Below are 20,473 nucleotides of genomic sequence, written 5' to 3'. Positions count from 1 at the left end.
GTTGCTGCTCTTTTCCTTCACTGACAACACTTTAATCCCATACCTGCCCTTGGTTTTGGTGAGTGGTTTATTGCACGCACACACAGCGCCCCACAGCCCTTCCTCTGTGACCTTCCACTTTTAGTTGCTTGTGAAGTGAGTTGTTGTCACTGCTTTTTTTGTTGTTGTTGTGGATTTTAGAGCTCGACAGGCGTTTAGACAACCTGTTTTCATCACAGTGTGTGCGCCTCTTTTACACAAGTGTTGCCCATTTGTTGAGCGCCTTCCACAGACTGAGAGCCATGATCTTCAGAGCGGCGATAGATTCGCATCTTGACGACAGCCTGTTTAATGATTGCGAGTGGTGGGTGGTATGAGGTCAGGACCGTGAGCTGTCCAGAGAGTGGAACGTAAGCAATAAGGTCTGCGGTTTCAGTGTCAACGGCGGACTCAGCACCCAGAATCAAAGCGTTTCTCAAAGGCCGCTCATGGCTTTTTATGAGATTATAATATTGATTTAATGAGGCTGTTTCCTGCCTAACATTACTCCTCCTGCATTAACGTCCTCCTTTAAACCATGAGCTATTAGGCATAGTCGATGAGCAAATTCTGCACGTGTCATCTAGAGGTAGGTGCAACATAAAGAGTATATTGCTGAGCAATATTTCTATATGTGTAGGTGAACAGAAGACTCGGATGATACTTGAGCTGATGTGCTCAGTGACCCTCGGGTCAGGTCCGTCCCACACTTCTGACCCCTGTTTATCTTCACTACGACACTGCTGCAGTGAAACCTGATACCTCTACATTCACTTTCACCACTCAATACCCTGTGGTTACCCAGCAATGCTGAAACACTAGTCTATTATGCAGTTTGCTAGCCAGGATGCCTCTGTCTAAATACGCTTCTTTTCTCCTTTTATTCTCTTCACAGTGGACTGAATTTAGGCGGAGTCAAGCTGCTGACTTGATCGCACTCACTTCATGGTGCTATCAAAATTTCTACCACTGACTCGGTCCTTTTCATGGCAGACTCATTATGACTTGTCGCACTAGAAAAAGCTGGCTTTCTTTAGACTGTTCAAGTAATTCATGTCAGTGTGAGAAAGAATTAGTGTGATCAGACACAAGGTATTCTTTTTAAAAAGGCTGAAAGTGGGCTCGGTCACTCAGGCACAGCTGGGGGCCGGCGGAGCTCACGGGCGCGTCACTGCAACTCCCCCTGACTTCTGCTCCGCGGCTGCTGGGCGAGCCCTCATCTGGGACTCTCCTCAGCTCTTACTGGAACAGTGGCGCGGCTGCCCCTCTGTTGGTCTTCCATGGTCTCTTGTGTTCTGGGGGCCTCTGGATGTCTGGAGTTTTGATCTCCTCCATACCCGCTTCACACCCTGGAGGACGGGGCTGTGGCCCCCCCACACTCCCTAGCAGATCATTACATGGAGAAACCTTTGGAATGCAAGCATGCTGATCCACACAGGTATGCACACATGGGTATTCACAGACGCGGACTAAAGCTTTCTTGGCTGCTGCCTCAAAGCACACTGTGCGCTGTCTATCTTGCGTGCTGCACAATATCGTTTATTATTTAGTAAATATTGATATCTATGACTAGCTAGTTTATTGTGATGGTGCTTTTTTTTCTCTATTATTATGTTACTCTTTGTTGTTTGCTGTCTCCTCTGTTTGTTTTTTTTTTCTCCATACAGGTGACCCAGGAGTTCTTTTTTTTTTTTTCTCTCTCTTCCCCCCCCTTCTCACCGTCTCTTCTCCCCTTTGGTTTTCTTTCTTTCTCTCCCCCTCTTTCTCTCATTCATTCCCCCTGTCCTATTTATTATAAAAAAAAAAAAAAAAAAAATGACAAAGGATGAACTGAAGCTCTGCCATCACGTAATGTCGCATACTGCTGTTTCTGATGTCATTTAAAAAAAATAAAAATAAAATAAAATAAAATAAAAAGGCTGAAAGTAAACCATATGCTGTAGTGCTAGCTTACAGGCGTGACTTGTTACTTTAGATTTGCTGTTTAGGTGCCCGTTATTTATTGTAGGCTCGTTGTATGTTGGGTTTTGTTTTCAAAAGTTTGCTTTCTTGCTCGCGGTTAAGTCGAAACATAAAACGTGAAGTTGGAGCCAAAGAGCGATTGACTCAACCTAATGTAAAGACTGGATGTTGGGTAACTTCCTGCTGGTTCTCTCAAAAACGTCTGAAATCAACCATTTCTCACTTGAGCCGGAGTTTATTTTGTAGACCTGTCTGAGCGTATAGTGAGTATTGCTAAACCTTACATAGTCGACTTAAGGTATCAGCTTATAATCCCTACCCAAAGCATCATAGCCGTCATGGCACACGAATGGCTGGAATTTGTGCATCACATAACAGCATGAATTGCCACGACTTATCCTCTGTAATGTGGGAAAAAGAAATGGGACAGCTGTGTGGTGGTTGGCAAAAAAGTCTTGGATTCAAAGTGTTTACATGTTGTCCATGTGACTGTGTGGGTTCTCTTTGGGTACTTTGGTTTCCTCCCACATACACGTTAGGTTAATTGGTGACTGTAAATTGGCCATAGGTATGAATCTGAGCGTGAATGGTCTGTTTCTCTGAGTTAGCCATTTGATAGAGTGGGAAAATACAGCCAGACCACAGGGTGTATCGAATGTTTGTGATTGGAATGATTAAAGCTCAACCTAAGATCACAACTTGTTTTCATACGTTTCTGGATTATATGCTGATTAAACAAAGGAAGTGCAAATTAATTCGTGTATAAGCTTGGCACAGCACCCATTTTAACTTGTCATAGCCAGGGAACTACAGGTCTATATCTTTCATTAAGGCGTCCCGCAACAATGACACCCTGAAAGCATCTGCTGTAAATGAAAAGCAGCCATTGAAGCACAGATGCTATAAAACTTCTTTATTAACTTGTGACAAGTCTGCCTATAAAACTGTTTATTAATAAATGATTAAGCTAGTATTCATCCACCTGCGTAGTTGCTGTAGGGGATACAGTTCATGGCAGGGGTAGCAAGCTAATCTGACCAGAAATCAGCCTGGGATGTGGCCTTGGTCTCACTCAGTTATGCAAACATAGACCTGTTAGTTGAACGCTCATTGCAGTTGTAGTCTGCCGTACAGTCTCAGTGAGGACAACCTGCATTAACCTTTGCTGCTTACTAACAAACAGCTCACTTGTACTTGCCTGACGTCAGTTTCTCTGACTCCACAATCTGTCCTCTCAGTTGTTTGCCAGCCTTATCACTTTGATGAAGTAACGTGATATGAATTTATCTATACAGCAACTGTTTGTCACTGCCAAGATTATACAGCTGGCCTGTGATGATCTAGAGGGAAATGGCGTGACCCAAATTAGTGTGCGTAGTACATTAACAGTAGTAAGATTAAAGTGAAGAAGAAGCCGTCTTGCTTATGGAGAAGAATAAAAGCAAATGTTCCGTCTTTTTTGTTTCATTGTGGTTTTCTGATAGCTTTTATTGTTGCAGCAGTTCCCAGCTCAAAACTCACAGCTGGCTCTAGAACGCTTGATATAATAATAATAATAGAAGTAATGGAGGAAGTAGGGCTCTAAACTCAAGCACAAGATGAATGCTTAAAAAGCTCGAAGGAAACACTTGTTTTATTTCTTTGGATAAATTAAGTTTCGGGATGCTGACTGTCCAGTGTTATTGTTTCTTCTGTTTTTATCTTAATCGTGCCAGCACTTTTTGTTGTTGCTGTCCTGTACAGGAAGGTCTGACTTCACTGAATGTTTCGGTACTTGACTCGGGTGTGGTTGAACTGGTCGTTTGCATATGTGTGGGTGTGTTTCTTCGCATGTTATGTGTTTCTCAGGTATTAAGTTTAAAAGGTGGGATTGCCCCACATTTGTTCCACTAAGATGCGTGTCCACATTAAGAGCTGCTGAATCTTTATTTTATCATTTTTTCTTTGCCCTTCTCTGTAATTTCCTGTGAGGCATACCTGTGTTAAACATGTCACTACAGTGGTTTCACTTCTAGTTCTCAGTATGACGCACTTCTTCCGTTACATCCTCTTTGCTTGGCATTGCTTCATTATTTATTGGAAAATGGGTTTAACACATTGTTGATCTGTGAAAGCCACGCACAAATTGTTCATTTGAACTAATCTGGGCCAAGCACAGCCCTTGGACTTCTTTTATGTCTCACATTCGTTTTATTGAGATTTTTATAAGAGTATGCCTTAGAAATGAAAAGGGAGGCATAATTAGATCTGTCTTCACAGACTGGAGCAGGCTGAAAGGCAATAAATAAAATATAAAATGAAACATTTTTCAAATAATAGTGTTGATATCTCTAATCTGTAGTGGCTATTGCATTCACCTTACACACAATAGATTGGAAATCAGGCAGAGGCACAGACCCAGCTTATAACACAGGGACTTACAAGCTAGTGTGCTCCAAGTGCCAGTGCTAAGCCCGGATAATTGGAAGTGTTGCGTCAGCGAGGGCATCCGGCGTGATTTCTGTGCCAAATCAAAACATGTGGATCCATCTGCTGTGGTGATCCTTTGGGGGGGGGGCACTGTATACTAAACTGTGTTACATCGTCTGTTCTTGTCACATATTACACAATATAATAATATAATATATATATTATTAACTTTGCTGTTGTATTTTTTTAGGGTGTAATTTTCAGAAGTCGTTCCCATACCTTTTGTCGAATTTTTATCTGTAAGTTCACTTCATTAGGGACAGCTAGATAAGACTAAAGTGACCTAATACAACACCCCTGCCAGGAATGTTGAGCTTTTGTTGAAACAGTTTTAGTGAAGTGTTGAGTCAACTGTATCTATAATCATGCTATAACCGTGCTATGTTCACTGGCCACTGTACTGGGTTGGAGGTTTTGCTTCAAAGCTTTTTTTCTTTGTGGCACAGATTCAACACAGGGCTGAGATTTTGACATGATAGCATCACTTAGTTGCTGCGGTGACCAATGAGTTTTTGGTGCTATTGTTGGATTTTTCTAAAAAGTTTTTGTGCTTCCATTTTATGTCACTGGGAGATCTTGTATTAGAATTTAATAAGTTATACCTAATAAAAGAGCTTGAGCACTTATTTTCTGCATCATTCATTATTGGAAAGATGTACATAAAAATCGTTCAGAAGGTTAAAGTGACAAATGGTAACTAGCCATATTTTGGGCACTGTTGCTCAATCGTGACTAGGCTGGGCTGTCAGAGTTGCGTTTTCCATCCAACCAAACACAAACCGAATCCAATGGAGATTTTTGACAAGAGAAAGTACACTTACTCAGACCCTTACTTACGGTATCTGGCCAGCAGTTCCCTTTAGCCGTCCAGAGATCACTTCATCCTCCCTGTCTGCCTCAAAACCCCCACGTGGACTCCCAGGGTCCCAGAGGAATTTTTGGCCTGGATTTGAAGTGGAAAAACATTGTGCTGGACGCAGGAGGTTTATGTATTAGTGTTTTTGAATCACTATTCAGACATGAACCAAGTATTTCCTGAGTGATAACTGATTGGTTTTAATACTCAAAACCTGATTTAACTGCTAGTAAACTGAAGGAAACCCCCACATTTAGTCAAGGATGCTTGTCGACTTTCTAGATGAACAAACTTTACTGCCTTAAAGTTTTTCTTTCTCCCTCCGTCTATGGATGGATGGATGGATATATAGCTAGCTAGATATTTTAAAGGATAAATAGTGACCTATAAATATTTCCCATGTTAATATATAGTTGTGTAACATTGCCTTGAATGCTTAAGAAAAATGAAGTCACACTCCCTCTTTTGTGTGTAATGTAATCCAAGTTTCTCTCCTCTGTTGTGGTAGAGAGTCCAGCTGTGTGTCTGTGTGTGTTTGTTTTGGTGTGTGGGAGATGACGCTGGTGCTCTAGTGTCACATCCAGTGGTTCTGCATGTTTCATATGTTTATGTCTATTTTGAATGTTTATATAAACAGTATAGAAATCTTTGATAAATAATCACGCATACATAGCTGTGTCACAAGTTGAGCTTTCATAAATCTAATGATAAGGGGCCTCAGGTTGTTTTTAATGCTCCAAAACTTAGAGATATTTCATTTGTGATCAGTGAAAAGCAGCAGATCCACACAGCTAACAAGCTGGATCGAGGGATGTTTTCAGTTTTCTTAAAAGAGTAAGTTAAATGATTTCCCGGTCATCAAACAACACTGTTTACTGTCAGTCAACCAGATCAATTAAAATGATAATCATTTCAAACCCAGTTAACAGTATTGAAATGAAATTAGTTTCATGGTATGCAAAAGCACAGCAGTGGAACGTTTGTACTTGCCACACTGCTTCCCTTTTAGAGCATGCTCTATGGAAATAAGCTTCTTACATCTGCTTTAACTAATGACCAGGTGCCATTAAATGGCCTTGGTGTCATACTCATTCGTTTGCATTTCCTGTCAAGTGCTATTTATCCATGTTCTCGGCACAGTCTGCCCATTGTTTTTGTGTCACTGCTCAGAGTCTCTATAAATAAGATCTTGTGGGTGACGTTAGTTCCTCCTTTCTCAGCCCCTGTGTTTATGTGTGTATTTATATGTAAATGTGCAGGCTGTGGCTGTTTTCCATGTTTTTTCTAGTTATCCTGTTTATCTCACAGTCATTTCCTCATGGTGGATTTATAGAACAGCAACTTTTTGCCCTGGTATGTATTTCTTGTGATATAGGGTAGTAACGGTGTTCTAGATTAGCATCACTCTTGTCACCAAACTGTAACCCACAGGCAAACAAAGACACTTTTATGCAGAGCAAACTGGTATCGCTGGCTAGAAGCACCACGCTTAGAAAACAGTCCTGCACTGTACAGAGCCTTGTTTCAGACATTTGTGCCCCCGTCTACACAAACGTCCAGACGGAGAGATATAATCTGTTAGGTTAGATGTAATCTCAGATTACAGATTAGGATAGAGACCAAAATGTGAGCACTGGATGGCTTTCAAGATGTAAAAGCGGGGTTTTATTTACAGCTTTCTGTGTAATCCAGCCAGTTATCCTGTTTGAGTTTCATGGTTGTGTGCATTTATGGGTTGACAGGAAACCTGTCACATGCAGGTCTCTGTGTGCAAAAGACAGTCAGGCAAGCGGAAATTGTGGGTGACAGTCATGTCACTTGCTAATCTGCTCAAAGTAATTATAGAGATCTCTCGGTTGGGGAGGGGGCTTGAATACATATGCGTAAACAGGAGAGGGTCCTTGGAGTTTGCATTCACTGTGACACAATCCATGTTTGCTGAGATTACATCAGATTGTTGCAACATCCTCTACAGAGAAGTGAAAGAAAACTAAGGAAAAATGCTGTCTCAGTGCCTTTTGTTCATATATCATGAGCATGTGGATGCCAGGAGGCTTTTCAGCTCTAATGTTGTGTGTGTGTGTGTGTGTGTGTGTGTGTGTGTGTGTGTGTGTGTGTGTGTGTGTGTGTGTGTGTGTGTGTGTGTGGATCAGGCTGATGGATGGGTGGGTGTTAACTGTTAAACAGAGATCCATAGATCAGCTGGTATCTCAGGGTTGAAGCTCAAGGCCAAGATTTGGATTTTTCATTCAGGAGAACTGTGCAGTGATTCCAGGACTGAGGGAAATCACTGGCATTAAAAAGCGCTTCACTGAGCCTCTCAGTTTTTCATGACCTAATGAATATCATTTAAAGAGAAGAAATCTTGGCAGCAGTTGTGGCACTGATTGAAAGACACTGACCTCGTTGCTTTAGTTTTATATAAATATCTCAAATGCAGTGCTGTTTCTGGGTATTGGCAGCTGGAATTAAACTGCTTCCAATACAAATTTCAGCTCTTCCCGATTGGCAATGGAGCAATGAAGAATGGTAAAGGAACAGCACAGACATAGTGGGTTGGGAGGGACAGAGTAAGGTGTGCATAGAAGATCACACTGCATTAAGGTAAAGACAATAAAACACACAAACCGAGACAAATCGCAACCAAAAACAACCTCGTGTATACGTTCAGGTCATGTGCTGACCATTAAGCGTTCTCTTTAACAGCTTTTTTCCCCTTTGTATTTGGGAAAACAAAAAGGGGTGCCGTTCATGGGTAATAGTAATCCAAGAAGCGAAATTTTAGCTGTATCAGCTACAGCCAGTCCGATGATTCAACATTTGAGCTGCTTGGAAAACCACAGGGAGCAAATGTTATGTCATGAATGCTTAATGCCCAGCCATGTCGTCAGAGAGAAATTCACTGTTCACGATGGTTTCAGTTCTTGGATTTGATTTGACACGGTTACGGGGCACACAGTGCTGTAGGCGTCCATTGACTTTATCCTCTTTCACAGGTTCATAAAAATATCTTTTTTCTGCTTTTTCGAGCGTATGTCACGCCACATATAAGTCGAAATCACAACCAGGGTGTTCTCCTGTGGCCTCCTCCCAGGGAGGCTTTAGCAAAGAACCCACAGGAAAGTAATCATCGTTGTAACAGTTTGAGGTTTTATTCACAAATGATCAGAAATAACTAGAAAGAAAATTTCCTTTGTGTGTTGCTACCTGTCTAAGACCCAATCGGAGCCTCCAGGAAAACACCCTGACAAAAAGATCAAGATGTGTACGCGTGGAGTGATGCACAGTGCACACATAAACAGTTAATCTCCAAAACCTCAAATGGCTCTAATGTGCCGGATCATAGTGGAGAATGCCAGTGCAGATTAAATCTGAAGTGCTCCGTAATCCCCTACTGTGTCAGAAAAAGTTGTAGCCCTCCGCAGTTATCAGTGTGGCTGGGAATGCCGTTCATGTGAGTGTGTTTATCCCCTCTGTGACCCTGCGCTGCCAGCTATTAGGAGATCAGTCCACTGTATGACTTGTCTTGAAGTATGAGGTCAACATCGGATATTTTAAAAGAAGCCTCACAGGGTCACTGTCATCTGGTCTTGAATGAGCTCTGAAAATGTCACAAACAGCACGATTAACACAAAAAAACAGTCAGAATGTCTGGCTGCCAAGGAGAAGGACTGATAATTGCTTATAGATGTGAGATTTGTCACACATTTTTAATATGCTCTTAAAGATGCATTCATTGGTGATACTGTGCCTCTATCACAGCATGCTGGGCAGGTTCAGCCGACCCTTGGACGAAGTACGCATTCCTGGTTTGACATACTGACACACATCTCACAGGGAAGGCCTGTAGTGCCAGTACACCTCAGGCCCTGTCAGCATTCATTCTCTTGTGTGCTGAAGCGCCCTTTAACCTGCCCCAGCTGTGTATACACACATACACATGCACAGATACATTAGCTTCCTGCACCTCAGGGACATTTTTGGAACTATGAGCATTCTCTCTTGGCCAGTTGGCCCTCTCTGTTAGTATGGTGTTTTCCAATCAGCACATTCCTCTTTCTCTAGACAGACACAGTGAGACGATTTTGGCAGCACACACACAGGGTGGGGTAATGCTCATATCCTGTCCCCTGACCTCAGATTACACACAGTTACTGTACTGTTTTTGTTCATGCTCACACTCAAAAACACCACATTCTTGCACTTAACACATACAGCTTTTTCTCTGTTTTGAACCAGCTGTCACAGTCAGTCTTTAAACCCAGAGCCTTTCAGTGTCTTTCTTCCCACTGCCAGCCACATAGCTGGTGTGCCTGTGCCAATCCGTGTCTGTTGTACTTGCCCGACACCAGCACAGACTCTCTTCTGTCTGCGTTAATGACCGACGGCGCTCCGTCCATCTTTCCATCTCTTCCCCTTCTTCCCTCCCGGCACCAATTGGGCACCAGGACTGGGCTTGGCGTAACCTTGTCTCCGACAACAATAACTGCTCCAGTCCACTACAATCAAGTTGCTGCTGATTGTCTCGCTTGCATGTCTGCCTATGAGTGTTTTCCTGTGTATAAACAAGTCTGTAGCATGCTAGAGAGATGGAGAAACAAAGACTGCAACAAGCTGCTGTGTCTGAATTTCAGCCTAGTGTGTGAACCCAGGCATGAACTCCAAGCTGAATGCTTGCCATCCCCATTTTTTTCTTTTTGCTCCCCTGCACAGAGGGAAAGACAAAGCACTCGGCACTCAGTCACACACTGCCTTTCACTCTAAAACTGTTCAACTTTGTTTTGTTGGCTTTTTCTCTACCAAGGTTATTCACTTTTACTCTGCTTCTCTTAATATGAGTGTTGTGAAACCTACAAATTGTATCGGAAGGATTAAAAAAAAGAAGTCTCATATTTAACTCATTCTGGCAGGCACACACACAATCATAGAGGGGACTTCCTTTCTGATTCTCTTGTTTATACAAGCAAATCCTACACTCCACTGGATAGTGACCAGAGTGTGAGAAAACTTTAAGAAAAAACACACTCTATCTCAGTCACACACGAAACTCCCCACCCAGCCCCGGCTTATCCAGCACACCTCCCTCCGGTCTCCCTGCTGAACCTTGGCTCACCGTTTCTCTCCTTATTTTCTTTCATTGTTGCTTAATGCACACACTGGTCTGCATTCCCTGTTGCTGCTAGTGACTCTCAGCCCCCCCCGTAGGTCCCCCCCATTGTCACTGGTCAGTGTGGAGGAGGTGTCAGGAGATTGAGGTTAAGCAGCCGTTTGGCGATTGGCACTTGACATAGCATGCGGTGTTATCGCTGCACACAAAAGAAGGCGACTAACAGAGAGAGTGTGGGAGATTGTAGCATTAGGATTGTTTGTGTTTTCAAGGGGAGTGTGTGTATGTAAGGGTGTGTCTTTCATGCATGTTTGCAGTGAGCAGACTGTGTGTTTTGGGGTCCCAGTTTAATGGACTTTGTCAGGCCTGTGCGGCTCTCTAGCACACTCTAGTATCACTGGGAATCCTGCCAGGCCGAGGCCGAATGAGGAAGGGGTGGTGCTGGGTCTACAGTGGGAAAAGGTCGGGACAGATAAATGACCGAGTCCCATGTGAAACTGGCTCACATGGCTTCCTTTTTTGCTCTGCTTACCATCCCAACTATTCCCAATGTTTTGGCACTGTTCTCTGCCTGGTTACGTGCGGCTCAGTGGAATCATACTTGGGTTTTATAGCCAGCAGGCATGTTTATTCACTGGGGCTAATGTAAGGCCAAACAATGGCGTTATCTCTTCGCCTTGTTGTAAATGGACTTAGCTGTCAGCATGTGGAGTTCAGTGGATTTGGTTTAAAGTGGATTATTATTATTATTATGACTCAACCCTCTGAAAATGTATTAGTGAAAGCAGAGGCTGTACATGTGTGTGTCTGTGTGTACGTAGTTGTCTGGAGTTTGTGTGGTAATTATGACTAACCTAACAGTTTGGTGTTGCTGTCCTCTCTCCTAGGTGACATCACGCAGAAGGGCTATGAGAAGAAGAGAGCCAAGCTGCTGGCCTCCTACATCTCCCATTTGCCAAGTAAGACCAGTTCTTCTTCTGCTCTTGGAATTTTTTCATGTTGCATTAAAGCCTTCCTTCTTCTTTTTCTCCATTTGTGTTTTTTTTTTCCGCCTCCCCTGTCAGCAATGTTATTGTTGTTCAGGCTGAAAAGCAAAACGAGGCTAGATTGCATAAGAAGATTCCTCAAATTTACATTTGAGCTGATTATTCTTTCACATGTGAAAAGAACAACGGAGGCAAAAAATGGATTCTTTATGTCGTATTGTACTTTTTTCCTTTTTTCATTTCTTTGAGAAGAAACTTGACTGACTTCTCAGTGTGAGTGTTGATTGTCTTTGTCCAAGTTAGCAACATAATTTCTGGCTTTCTGTGGCACTCTAGTGGCCAAAATGAGAATTGCACATAAGGTAACCAGTGATGCACAAATATCTTTAATAACTGCATCACCACAGGTAAGCCACGGATGCACAAACCCATAGTTCCTGTCAGACTTTCTGCTGTATTTAGTGCGTACCCAGTAAATGTGATACATTCTGAAACTGGTTTCAGTTTACAGCTGTGGGGAAGTACTAAAGCTTCTCTGTGTTACTATGTGACAGACAAACTGATTTGTCTGTCAGTTTCCTCAAGCAAGGGTGTGGTGTTTCCTTCGGAAAGTATTGCACCATGCTAGCAGCGGCATGAAAAAAACATCGTTCTCGATGTGTCACTTTAAGCTATTTTAAAAAAAAAAGAAAAAAAAGAGAGCACCACTACACTTCCCTTTCCTCTAGTTTAACCTTTGTTTTGACTTGTGCTGCCAAAACATTTATGTGATTACACGCAAAGATCGTATATTAATCTAGATTTCAGTCCCATTGTTTTTAGTGATTTTTGCTTTCGTTTGACTTTTGCTGGCAGCTTGCTTTGAATGTCAGAGCATACACCAGAAAGCTTTGAATCTCCAGGGGTGACCGTGTGCGCCTTCACTCGTCCTGTTATCCCTCAAAACCATCATCTCCTCAGGGACTCAGTTACCCAGTTCCCTCCGGGACGAAAAGACAGTTGACTAAAAATATAAATGTAACCCAGTTTCATGTACTCTGTTAGCAGTATAACTTGCATCAGTCAAGTACATGTCCTTATTTCACTGTTCACAGGCTCTGTATGAGGCTAAATTTGGAGAGCTTCAGAGAAGGTCACATAATATTTATGCCTACACGTTGCTGTAATAGCATTATGTAAAGCAACGTGTGCTCTGTTTGTCTGAATTTCCTGGATCTCATGTTAGATTGTTTGTTTTGCTTTTATTAATGGTCCCCTAAATATAGACTTTTATTGACTTTTCACATGCTGGGCTCTGTTCTGTAGATGTGGATCTGCCTCTACCAGATGTGCAGCTTTCCCCGAGCCGCAGTGCCGACCCTAGCCCCAGTCCTGAGGCCCCGGGCCCCTCCACCTCTTCAGCCTCCAGACACCATCGTTCACACCGCAGCGGAGGCGCCAGGGACGAGCGCTACAGATCAGGTATGCAGCACAAAATTCACTACAAAAGCACACAGGTACAGTTGGGGTCAAAAGTTTACATCACGGAGTTTACCTTTAAATAGTTTCTTTGATTTGGAATGAAGGTACAACAAGAGTGGAATGAATGCAAACAATTCAAGTCATTGTTTTAACTTTAATTGTTAAAACAATTATAGAATTTCATTTATTTGGGAGCTATATCCTCACAAACTTTCAACGGGGTTTAACGTTGGCGCGCTAATGGCATAACCTGGTGCTCCAGCAATTTCCACTTCATGGCAGGCGCGAGCCTCGGTGGTTCCTGGGTTGTTCCTAAACATCCTTATCATCTGAGGGTGACAGAAATTTCTCCAAGAGACCTTATCAACCTCTGTAAATCTATAATTCTCCTTGGATATAATCACTGAGTTAGTTGGATTTTTTTCATTGTCCAGAGAATTGATCATGATCACTAACCTGAAGTTCACAGGTTTTGTCCTTGTTGTTTTTCTCACTCGGGTTATTCTCTATTCTATATTTATGTAGACATCCATACAGAAGCTGTCCAGGCAGCACTGGCCAAACATAAAGAGGAGAAAATGGCTCTTCCCATGCCAACCAAGAGGCGCTCAGCCTTTGTCCAGTCTCCCATAGATACCTGCACACCTCCAGGTAAGCTTGGTTCCACCCACTCTGAGATCAGATGGTTGCTGGTGATTGTAGCTCCTAAAAAATACCCTCACCAAAACATTAAAAGTTATTGAATTATAATTTCTTTCACGTTTTCTCTTACTCTTAGACACATCTTCTGCATCAGAGGATGAAGGCTCACTGCGCAGAAAGGCAGCACTCAGTGCAGCACTAGCTCAGACCCTGCAGAGCCCCGACTACTGGATCAACCGCTCCGTCCAAAGCTCTTCCACATCCTCATCTGCTTCCTCCACCCTCTCCCATGGAGAGCCCAAGAGTCAGCCCCAGCCCCAGCCTCAGCCTGCTGCTTCCTTGTTAGCTGACGTGCTAGCCCACACACGCATTGGTAAACTGTCCTGGTGGAGAACTCCCAGCGTTGATCCATAAATCTCAGTGATGGTGTCACTGCCATTGATGATGCTATTTTTCTCCGCCCTAACAGAAAACAGTGTCCCCCCAGATGTGACGTCCTCTGCTTCTCAAGACAGAGGGTCCAGGGTGGATCTTCCCCCAGCAGTCAGGGGCATGAGCCGTGGACAGAGCCGCTCCAGCATGCTGGATACTGCTGATGGTACACTCACTTAAGCCAGAATGTCTGTTAACGTCTGGCTGTGGTACAAATATGTATAAAGTTTTATGTGGGGAGAAAAACCTCTAAAGTATTCTTCATTTTCTGAAATATTTGGAATCTGGGTGACTGTCTTTTGGTTCTTTCCTCATTTCAAGCAGTTCAGTCATTTTGGTATTCTAATCATGACATCGGACGATGTTTTACTGTTTTGCATTGACTGTGTGGTTCAAAGCATTGCAGTGAGAAAAGTGATTGAATGTGTTCCAATCAACATACAATCTACCCATGTTCATCCTCGATCACCTTCAACATCATCCTCATGTCACTGTGTGGTGAATGCTGCTAACGACCGATATTTTGTGTTCTTTCTTTTGGGTCCATTAATCCTGTCCCTGTCTTGACTTTGATTTAAAAAAGGAAAAAGAAAAGGTAATATACATCGAACCTGGGGAAGGGGAGGGATGCCGAAGAGGCCCCAAGTAGCTTGCTTTCCATCCTGATATCTACCTCTCTTTACGTTTGTCTCATGCTGTAGGTGTAGAAGTAGAAATCTTCCTTTATAGTATTTTCCTGAAAGAATTGTCCACTCTGTGTCTCCTTGTGTGCAAATTTCCCTTTCAAATTTTTCCTGCTGCTGATTCTGTTCCTGACTGTGCTAGTGCGTAGGTTACTGCCTGTGTGAGCGAGAGAGCGTGTGTTAAAGTAGAGATTCATGTTTGAATAAACTTGCATGTGTGGGTGTCTGCGTGTCATTGTTTGTTTGCATATGTTGGTGACGGCGGCTGCTCTCGGTGTTTGTCCAGGCGTGCCTGTCAGCAGCAGGGTGTCCACTAAGATCCAGCAGCTGTTGAACACACTCAAACGACCCAAAAGACCGCCGCTCAGCGAATTCTTCCTCGATGACTCTGAGGAAATCGTAGAAGGTGTGGCACATAACACAATATGTCATGCTTGATTTTCACCGTTGTGTGTACTGCAGCACAGAAATCCTCTTGGTTGTTTTGAAAAGGGTTTTCACTTCTTTAGGAAGTCACCCAGAGTGTTGTGACACCACAGTGTTACAGCGTTACACCCAGTACTCACAGTTTCTTGCTTGCCGATTCTCATGCCTAGTTCCCCAACCGGACCCCAACACCCCGAAGCCTGAGGGACGTCAAATCATCCCAGTGAAGGGGGAGCCCCTTGGGGTGGTCAGTAACTGGCCTCCTGCCCTGCAGGCTGCCCTTGCCCGCTGGGGGGCCACTCAGGCCAAGAGCCCTGCCCTCACTGCCCTGGACATCACTGGCAAACCACTCTACACACTCACATATGGTGAGCGACACGTTGCCTCGTAGGAATATTAAAGTCGATTTTGAGCACAAATATGGGTGTCTGTATTGTTGTGTCCACTCTATAAATGTCAGGTATATTTTTTGCATATGAGCTGGATCAAAGGAAGAAATATTTGTTGGCCCGAGTAGAACAACTCCCACATTACATTGCCTCCAGTGTGGACCCATAGTGGGTTGGGAAGTTAAGCGATCATGGAACAGTTATGCAACAATAATACACAGCAATTTAACAGCAAGAAATCTGGCCTGTGGAAAACAAGATGACATTTTTCTTTTCTTTTTTTTCTTTTCTTTTTTAACCTGTATAGGTAAACTGTGGAGTCGCAGTCTGAAACTGGCCTATACCCTTCTGAATAAACTGGGCACAAAGACTGAGCCTGTCCTTCAACCTGGAGATCGAGTAAGAGTTTGTCAGTCATTTCTTCCTAAGTAAATTGTAAAGTAGCACGACGAGGAAAATCATTTCCTCTGCTTCTTAGGTGGCGTTGGTGTATCCAAACAGTGATCCTGGCATGTTCTGGGTGGCCTTTTATGGCTGTCTGTTAGCTGAAGTCATCCCTGTGCCTATTGAGGTGCCGCTGTCCCGACAGGTAAATATACCTGTTTTCATAGCAGTTCTTCTGTGGGATTTCTGAAAAATGCTCCACATGTTTAGGACCAAATGCATGGTTTATGATAATGAGAGCCTCACCAGTATATTATTATTATTATTATTATTATTATTATTATTATTATTATTATTATTTCTTTTAGTTGTCACAGTTTTGTCTGCTTGCCTGTCCTTGTGAGTTGAAGTTTCCTGACCTAAGCCTCTTTTCATAGGATGCAGGGAGCCAGCAGATTGGCTTCCTGTTGGGCAGCTGTGGTGTGAGTTTGGCGTTGACCAGTGAGGTGTGTCTCAAAGGGCTGCCCAAGACACAAAATGGAGAGATCATCCAGTTCAAAGGTCAGCAAGACTAAACTGCCTCTGCTAATGCTGCTGGCTCATCAGGAATCATCTCTGGATGCTTTCATTTTATTGCAAAATTAGTGTAATTAGTGCAGCTTTTTTCCTAATGACAGCTGTAATAGTTTTTGTGTGCTCCATGCTCTTTGTGTCTGCGTGTTGCAGGTTGGCCAAGGATGAAATGGGTAGTGACCGACACTAAGTACCTGACCAAACCATCCAAAGACTGGCAGCCTCACATTCCCACTGCCAACACAGACACTGCCTACATAGAGGTAGGCAGTTCAATGCATTTCTAATTTCTGCATTCTAATTTAGATTCAGTTTATCTTTAGTAAACTGTTATATATTCAATTATGTATCTTCTGTAACTCGCACACTATTATTTGACTCTGATATTAATTTTGACACGTTGTTGACATCTGTGTGTTTGTCTGTGTGTTTGTTTCTCGCTGAAGTACAAAGCGAGTAAGGAGGGAACAGTGATGGGAGTCGCTGTGTCCAAGATCGCCATGCTGACTCACTGTCAAGCTTTGACACAAGCCTGTAACTACTGTGAAGGTCAGAGACTATAAAACACTGCATGTAACTTTGTGGACTTGAAGCTGGTGAACGCACTCATTTGCTCATGTGTTTTCTATCTTAGGGGAGACACTGGTCAATGTGTTGGACTGTAAGAAAGATATGGGCTTGTGGCATGGCGTCTTAACGGTGAGACTGGATGTTTCTGCTGCTGACTAGATGCCCTTTATTTGGTGTGTGGTACAGTATGTTATTGACACTGTTGGTTTTTATATATTTTTTCCTTCCCTGCAGAGTGTCATGAACAGAATTCACACCATTACTGTGCCATATGCTGTCATGAAGGCCTGTCCCATGTCCTGGGTGCAAAGGGTTCACATTCACAAAGGTTGAGCCAAATGTTCTTTCTTTTATACTCCATATTCTTATAATTTTACTATGTTTGCTTAGTTAATAAGCAAACAATATTAATAAGACAGAGTATTTTACAGACTGCTAGGATAATAATAATGTTAGAACAAAAGTTTTAATAAGAAAACAGTAGAGAAATGATGCTTAAGGGCTTTTTCTTACCCTCTCATAGCACGTGTGGCCTTGGTGAAGTGCCGTGACCTCCATTGGGCCATGATGGCCCATAAAGAACAGAAAGACATCAACTTGTCTTCAATACGCATGCTTATAGTAGCTGATGGAGCCAACCCATGTGAGTAACTAATGTAATAAACAGTCACTATACATGGCCATTTTAAAATGTTGTGCTGTGGGTTTAAGCTGCTTTTACCTACTTTTGTTAATGTTTTCACCCTTTGTTTACCTTCAGGGTCTGTGTCCTCGTGTGATGCTTTCCTGAATGTGTTCCAGTCTCATGGTCTGAAGCCTGAGGTCATCTGTCCGTGTGCCACCTCTCCCGAGGCCCTGACTGTGGCCATCCGCAGGTACAACGTGAACCACACGAGCAAAGAGATAAACAGAGAGACATGTGCTTTTCACACATACAGGGATAAATTTGTTCATCTCTGTGAGAACAAAATTTATACAGTTAAATTTAACCGAGACGTCCTTTATTGAAAATGCATGAAATCTGTAAATATTCATAGGGATGCAGCAATTACTCGCAAATAGTATGGGTCATGAAAATGGAAAAATACACTTTTCAGAATAAAAAGTTAAAAGCATGTACATTTTTTTACCTTGTACAGGCCAGGTGCGCGAGGTGCTCCGCTGCCAGCCAGGGCCATCCTGTCCATGGGCGGGCTGAGCCACGGAGTGATCCGGGTGAACACAGAAGACAAGAACTCTGCTCTGACTGTACAGGATGTGGGTCACATTATGCCTGGAGGTTAGCCACAACTGTTAGGTGTAATTGGCAGTGCAGAAGTGCAGCAGCTGTCACATCTTTACTGTACATTCTGACTGTATGGCCTTTCTTTTAGAATACAGAAGCTCAAGTCTACATAATTCTAATGTTTTGACCTGTTTTTGTTTGTTTCAGCTCTGATGTGCATTGTGAAGCCAGAGGGATCTCCTCAGCTGTGCAAGACGGACGAGATAGGAGAGATCGTGATCAACTCACGTGCTGGAGGCACCATGTACTACGGCCTACCGGGTGTCACCAAAAACACATTTGAGGTCTGTCACAGGTTTAATGTTGTCACACAAATTACAGCTTTGTACCAACATTTACTTTTAAAATGGTAAATGTTGATGGCTTAAAAAGGTACAACATGCTGTGGCTTTTGAATTAGTGGAATGAGACATGATATGAAGTTTACATCAGTCTCCGTACGTCCCCTCTCTGCTATAATGAGCTCCGTCCCTTCTTGTTTGACCTTGTGTATTTAAAATATGGACTCATGGAAAAGGAGTACTAGTTTTAAATTACCCACTAGATGGAGCCACAGACGTCACTGAATAATTGCTTTATTTCTATTTCCTTATTTACTAATAAAATGCTTTATAGACTTCATGGTTTAAATATTGTCCCATTATTTTTATTAATAGAACCCACTAAGTGTTTCTTTTGGCTTATACTATGTTGTACTACTACAACTGCAGTATTTTGGGGTATGCAGTATATTTACCCTTGAAATGCAATCTGTGCTGTGTTTATGACACTTGTCTCTCTCATCTGTGCTAATTTCTAGGTGATTCCAGTAAATCAAGCCGGAGCACCTGTTGGAGAAATTCCCTTCACTCGAACTGGCCTGCTTGGATTCGTGGGACCGGTAGGTCGCTCATGCACAATTACAGTAGTTCCAGTACTCTGCAATTGGGATGTCTGTGCTGAGTTAAATATGTCTGCTCCACAGGGGAGTCTGGTATTTGTTGTGGGAAAGATTGAGGGGCTCCTGATGGTGAGCGGGCGACGGCACAATGCAGACGACCTGGTGGCCACGGCGCTAGCTGTGGAGCCGGTCAAAACAGTTTACAGGGGGAGGTGAGACACTGACAGGCCGCTGTGAACCACAGTGAGGTTTCACTGTGCTCCCAGCGTGTGTGTTCATGCATTACATTACTTCATAATGCACACTGAGTAAGAATGTTCTAGCGACGCACACATGTGAGCAGGGATAATTTAGTGATATTTAATTGGTAATTAGTAAAAATCCCTTCAGCATCCTGCAGCTTCTGCTGGTTTCTTTGTCTAGCTGTGTGTTTGCACTCACTTCTCTGTTGGCATCTGTGCAGGATCGCAGTGTTTTCTGTGACGGTGTTTTATGATGAGAGGATAGTGATTGTGGCAGAGCAGAGGCCCGATGCCAGTGAAGAAGACAGCTTCCAGTGGATGAGTCGAGTGCTGCAGGTGAATCACACATCTGCTCATATCATCTTGATTAATATTATGTTATTCTGTATTAACGTGTACTTGATGCATGTTCCATCTTTAGGCCATTGACAGTATCCACCAGGTTGGCCTGTACTGTCTCGCGCTCGTCCCAGCCAACACCCTCCCAAAGACGCCTCTGGGAGGCATCCACATCTGTGAAACCAAGCAGAACTTTTTGGAGGGAAACCTTCACCCCTGTAATATCCTCATGTGCCCACACACCTGTGTTACAAACCTGCCCAAGCCCCGGCAGAAACAGCCAGGTGGGTTGTCTTAGACATTATGGAATCATGCTTGTATACAATATAAAGCTGTAGCATGAAGAGGGAGCTAGAAATAATGAGGATGTGCCATCAGCTGGCAGTTGAAAGTTTGTCGTTGTGTAACCGACTCTTGATTGTTTCTGATTTCCTCAGTGGACGTTGGTCCAGCTTCTATGCTGGTTGGCAACTTGGTGGCAGGGAAACGGATCGCCCAGGCTATAGGGAGAGAGCTGGGCGTGGTGGAGGACCAGGATCTCATTCGAAAGGTACTGCCACACAGACCAAACTCCACTGATTTCATATATATGAGGTCTAGTAGTGGATTTAGCAGAGTGCAGCACAGTTTTTCACCAGTTTAGTTTGTAGGAATTTGAATTGCCTTAATATCTAAAGGAGTCAGTGTCTATGATGTGTACAACACCTGCACAGTGAGACCATTAATAAAAGATTTGCACGCTATAGCAAAACTGCAATGGTTGCTTTAT

General features: G+C 43.1%; 1 protein-coding gene across 2 annotated transcripts in view; it reads left to right on the top strand.

The window, feature by feature from the left end:
• dip2ba (disco-interacting protein 2 homolog Ba) overlaps positions 1-20,473 on the top strand; it is a 46,060-nt gene that overhangs the window by 14,214 nt on the left and 11,373 nt on the right. The window contains exons 1-24 of one of the 2 annotated variants that reach the window (XM_080899770.1): positions 1,071-1,456; positions 11,300-11,371; positions 12,704-12,859; positions 13,385-13,510; positions 13,638-13,874; positions 13,971-14,099; positions 14,903-15,022; positions 15,213-15,410; positions 15,739-15,830; positions 15,910-16,020; positions 16,253-16,376; positions 16,542-16,651; positions 16,835-16,937; positions 17,023-17,087; positions 17,193-17,286; positions 17,482-17,601; positions 17,719-17,833; positions 18,098-18,237; positions 18,391-18,527; positions 19,043-19,123; positions 19,208-19,335; positions 19,587-19,701; positions 19,787-19,988; positions 20,142-20,254. In XM_080899770.1, coding sequence (XP_080755896.1) covers positions 1,441-1,456; positions 11,300-11,371; positions 12,704-12,859; positions 13,385-13,510; positions 13,638-13,874; positions 13,971-14,099; positions 14,903-15,022; positions 15,213-15,410; positions 15,739-15,830; positions 15,910-16,020; positions 16,253-16,376; positions 16,542-16,651; positions 16,835-16,937; positions 17,023-17,087; positions 17,193-17,286; positions 17,482-17,601; positions 17,719-17,833; positions 18,098-18,237; positions 18,391-18,527; positions 19,043-19,123; positions 19,208-19,335; positions 19,587-19,701; positions 19,787-19,988; positions 20,142-20,254 — 2,904 coding nt within the window. In that variant the 5' untranslated portion in view covers positions 1,071-1,440. Of the gene's footprint in view, positions 1-1,070; positions 1,457-11,299; positions 11,372-12,703; positions 12,860-13,384; positions 13,511-13,637; positions 13,875-13,970; positions 14,100-14,902; positions 15,023-15,212; positions 15,411-15,738; positions 15,831-15,909; positions 16,021-16,252; positions 16,377-16,541; positions 16,652-16,834; positions 16,938-17,022; positions 17,088-17,192; positions 17,287-17,481; positions 17,602-17,718; positions 17,834-18,097; positions 18,238-18,390; positions 18,528-19,042; positions 19,124-19,207; positions 19,336-19,586; positions 19,702-19,786; positions 19,989-20,141; positions 20,255-20,473 lie in introns of those variants that run through there. The other variant, XM_080899769.1, reaches the window with a different exon arrangement.

This window comes from Rhamphochromis sp. 'chilingali' (assembly GCF_963969265.1).
Source record: "Rhamphochromis sp. 'chilingali' genome assembly, chromosome: 12".
NCBI classification, from domain to species: domain Eukaryota; kingdom Metazoa; phylum Chordata; class Actinopteri; order Cichliformes; family Cichlidae; genus Rhamphochromis; species Rhamphochromis sp. 'chilingali'.
Note: the sequence above shows the minus strand (reverse complement) of the source record. Positions and strands in the feature narration are given on the sequence as shown.